Consider the following 3069-nt stretch of genomic DNA (forward strand, 5'->3'; position numbering starts at 1 on the left):
AAAAAAAAAAAAAAAAAAAAATAAAGTCTTAAAAAAAAAAAAATTGACTCTCAGCTGGGTATGCATATTCCAGGCCAGATAGGGCCACATAGCCAAAGGCTTCCTGTGCTTGTGAAGCACACACTAAACCACTAAGCTTGGCCCCCAGCACTGGCCATACCTATAATATAATCAGAAGTATATGTACAAGGTCTAAGCAAAATCATAACTGACAGGCTGGTGTGACAGGCCACAAGAGTGTGAAGAGCTCTTGCCTGGTTCCCAGCACCCAAGCTGGGTGGCTCAGAAGTGACTCTAGCTCTAGGGGACCCCTAGTCTTCTTGGCCACCTGCATCCATGTGCACATAATCACAAAAAGACACACATTCACATACATAATTTGAGACATAAATTTTTTTTTAAGATTTATTTTATGTATATGAGTATACATAAAATAGCTGTACAGATGATTGTGAGCCTTCATCTGGTTATTGGGAATTGACTTTTAGGACCTCTGCTTGCTCCGGCTCACTCCGATAGGGCCGCTTGCTCAGGCCCAAAGATTTATTTATTATTATAAATAAGTACACTGTAGCTGTCTTCAGACACACCAGAAGAGGGTGTCAGATCTCACTAAGGGTGGTTGTGAGCCACCATATGGTTGCTGAAATTTGAACTAAGGACCTTCAGAAGAGCAGTCAGTGTTCTACCTGCTGAGCCATCTCGCCAGCCCAACAGAGGCTTTTATAAGTGATTTTACCTGTGACAATTAAATGTAGAATGGTGCTTGCTTTTGTCCTCATCCACCAGAATTGGGTAGAAACACAGAAGTAATCAAGTTACTCATGGCCTGGGCTGTAGAGGAGGAGGAAGAGGAAGAGGAGGAAGAGTAGGAGGCAGCTTTCCTGTGCTTCCAGTTAAGCTCCTGATGGCCTCAGAAGCATTCTGGTTACCATGGTAATATAACATCTGGGGTCTCAGTCACTTAGAAAGACAGCCTTGCACAGGAGGCCACTATCAGAGAGGTGTGGTGTTCCACAAGGCCCACCACACAGTGGGATTCATTACTAACAGCTGGCACCAGTTGGCCTTGGGATGCAAAGAGGTCTGAAGAACACCAGCGAAGTTTCCAGAGTCTCCAAAGAGTGTGCTTGCATAGACTGCGTTCTTTTGGTGAACACCACACGGCCTTTCAGTCCTACACTACTACCAGCTGAGAGTGAGTTTCATTCCCTTTGTATCAGGAAACTTCCGCCATCGATGTGAGTTACTGCAGCTTATTCCTGGACTGAAAATCACACTCTGCAATCAAACCAGAACACTGTGGTTTAACAAACTCCATGCTCATTCTCTCATTCTTTTAACATTACACAGAATTGGAGATTGCTGTGACTTTTATTCAATTTGAAATCCAGATTAAAATAAAAGCAGCGAGAGTGAAGCTTTACAAATATTACATTACTACGTCATTGATATGGCTTTTACACTGGTTGGATACAGAAAGAAAAAAAAAAAAAACCTAACATTAGAATTAAGGCAGTAACAACATGTGCAAACCCAGCACACCCCCTGACAGTTCGCAGTAAAAAAACTACTCTGGTCAGGTGGTGTCTGACATGGCTGCATGCAGGTCTCATTGCTGGGAAGGCTAGGCCCTGAAGAGCTTCATTCCTTAAAGGGAAAAAGAACCCCTCTCACTGGCCAACAATGGCCAGGAGCAGTTTCCTGTAATCTCCACTCGTGTCGCTTGCAATCATTGTGCTTAGGGTCTTCTGATACATCTGGGTAAACATCTGCTTTATCTGAACAAGGTCAATCTGTAAGAGATGTCAAGATGGGAAAAAAAATCTGTTAAAAGAAAATGCATTTGTTTGCTTAATAATATATAGCAATCAGAATGGGAAGGACAAACAGCAAATGGCTGACATTCCAGAGTTTTCATTCACACTAGTGCTTACATCTCCCCTGAAGATCTCATTTGCCACTTTGGGAAGCACTGGAGAGATGTGATGTAAGAATCATCTGCTATTCCCAAATACTAGGCATTTAGAATATATGATAGTTATCTGATAACAGGACAGCTTTATATGACAATAATATCGTGAGTGTTGGTAAAGATGCCAAGAAATGGAAACACTTGCATATTCTTGACAGGAATGTAAGATGGGGTAGTTACTGTGGGAAACAATATGGTGTTAAGAAAGGATCATCCAGCAACTCCATTTCTTGCTAAATTCCCAAATGAGGTAGCAGGGGCTTGAAAGGATTAGTGTACACCACAAGCATAGTGGCATCATTCCTAAAACACAAGAGGCAGAAGCCAGACAAGTGTGCACAGGCAGTCATGCAGATATGGTAGGTTGGTATGCTGCCCTAGTCATGAATTCTGTGAAAGAACTCAGTCTCAACAATGCTGTATGATTCCATCTGCCCAGGAACCTAACGTTATCAACACAGAACAGAAAGGAGGAGAGGAGGGCAGAGGGGAACTGTTTCATGAGTATACATTTCTAGTTTTGCAAGATGTAAAAAGTTCTAGGTGACGTGACAGTGTACAACAAAGTGACTGTATTTACCACCATACTTAAAAATGGTTCAAACAGTAAATTTTATGTATATTTTATTGCAAGTTAAGAATAGATTCTGCTTAGAGAATTTAGGTGTAAGAATAAAAACACATCAAGGATTTAAATATACCCAAATTTTAAGCTGGGTGTGGTAATGCATGCCTTTAATCCCAGCACTCAAGAAACAAGATCTTTGTATGTTTGAAGCCAACCTGGTCTGCATATTGAGTTCTATAGCTATGTAAAGAAACCTCATCTCAAACAAAATGAAACAAATAACCAAATTTTGTCTGTCCCCCACAAACAAATCTACCTCCTATAGTATTATTTAATGATGTATGCTTTCAATTAAAAATATAAATTAAGCTGGACATGGTGGCACATGCCTTGAATCCCAGCACTAGGGAAGCAGAGGCAGGCAAATCTCTGTTAGTTCTAGGTCAGCCTGGTCAATAAAGTCAGTTCCAAGACAGCCAAGATTACATAGAAAAACCCTGTCTCGGAAAAAAACAAAAACAAAAAC

General features: G+C 41.1%; 1 protein-coding gene across 3 annotated transcripts in view; it reads right to left on the minus strand.

The window, feature by feature from the left end:
- Nucleotides 1-1355: 1355 nt before the first annotated feature.
- The window catches only part of Anxa7 (annexin A7), a 25610-nt gene continuing 23896 nt past the window's right edge, over nt 1356-3069 (minus strand). For all 3 annotated transcript variants that reach the window (XM_031361666.1, XM_031361667.1, XM_031361668.1), the window contains one exon: nt 1356-1796. In XM_031361666.1, the coding sequence (XP_031217526.1) occupies nt 1674-1796 (123 nt within the window). In that variant the 3' untranslated portion in view covers nt 1356-1673. The remainder of the gene's footprint in view (nt 1797-3069) is intronic.

Source organism: Mastomys coucha, unplaced genomic scaffold, assembly GCF_008632895.1.
Source record: "Mastomys coucha isolate ucsf_1 unplaced genomic scaffold, UCSF_Mcou_1 pScaffold9, whole genome shotgun sequence".
NCBI lineage: Eukaryota > Metazoa > Chordata > Mammalia > Rodentia > Muridae > Mastomys > Mastomys coucha.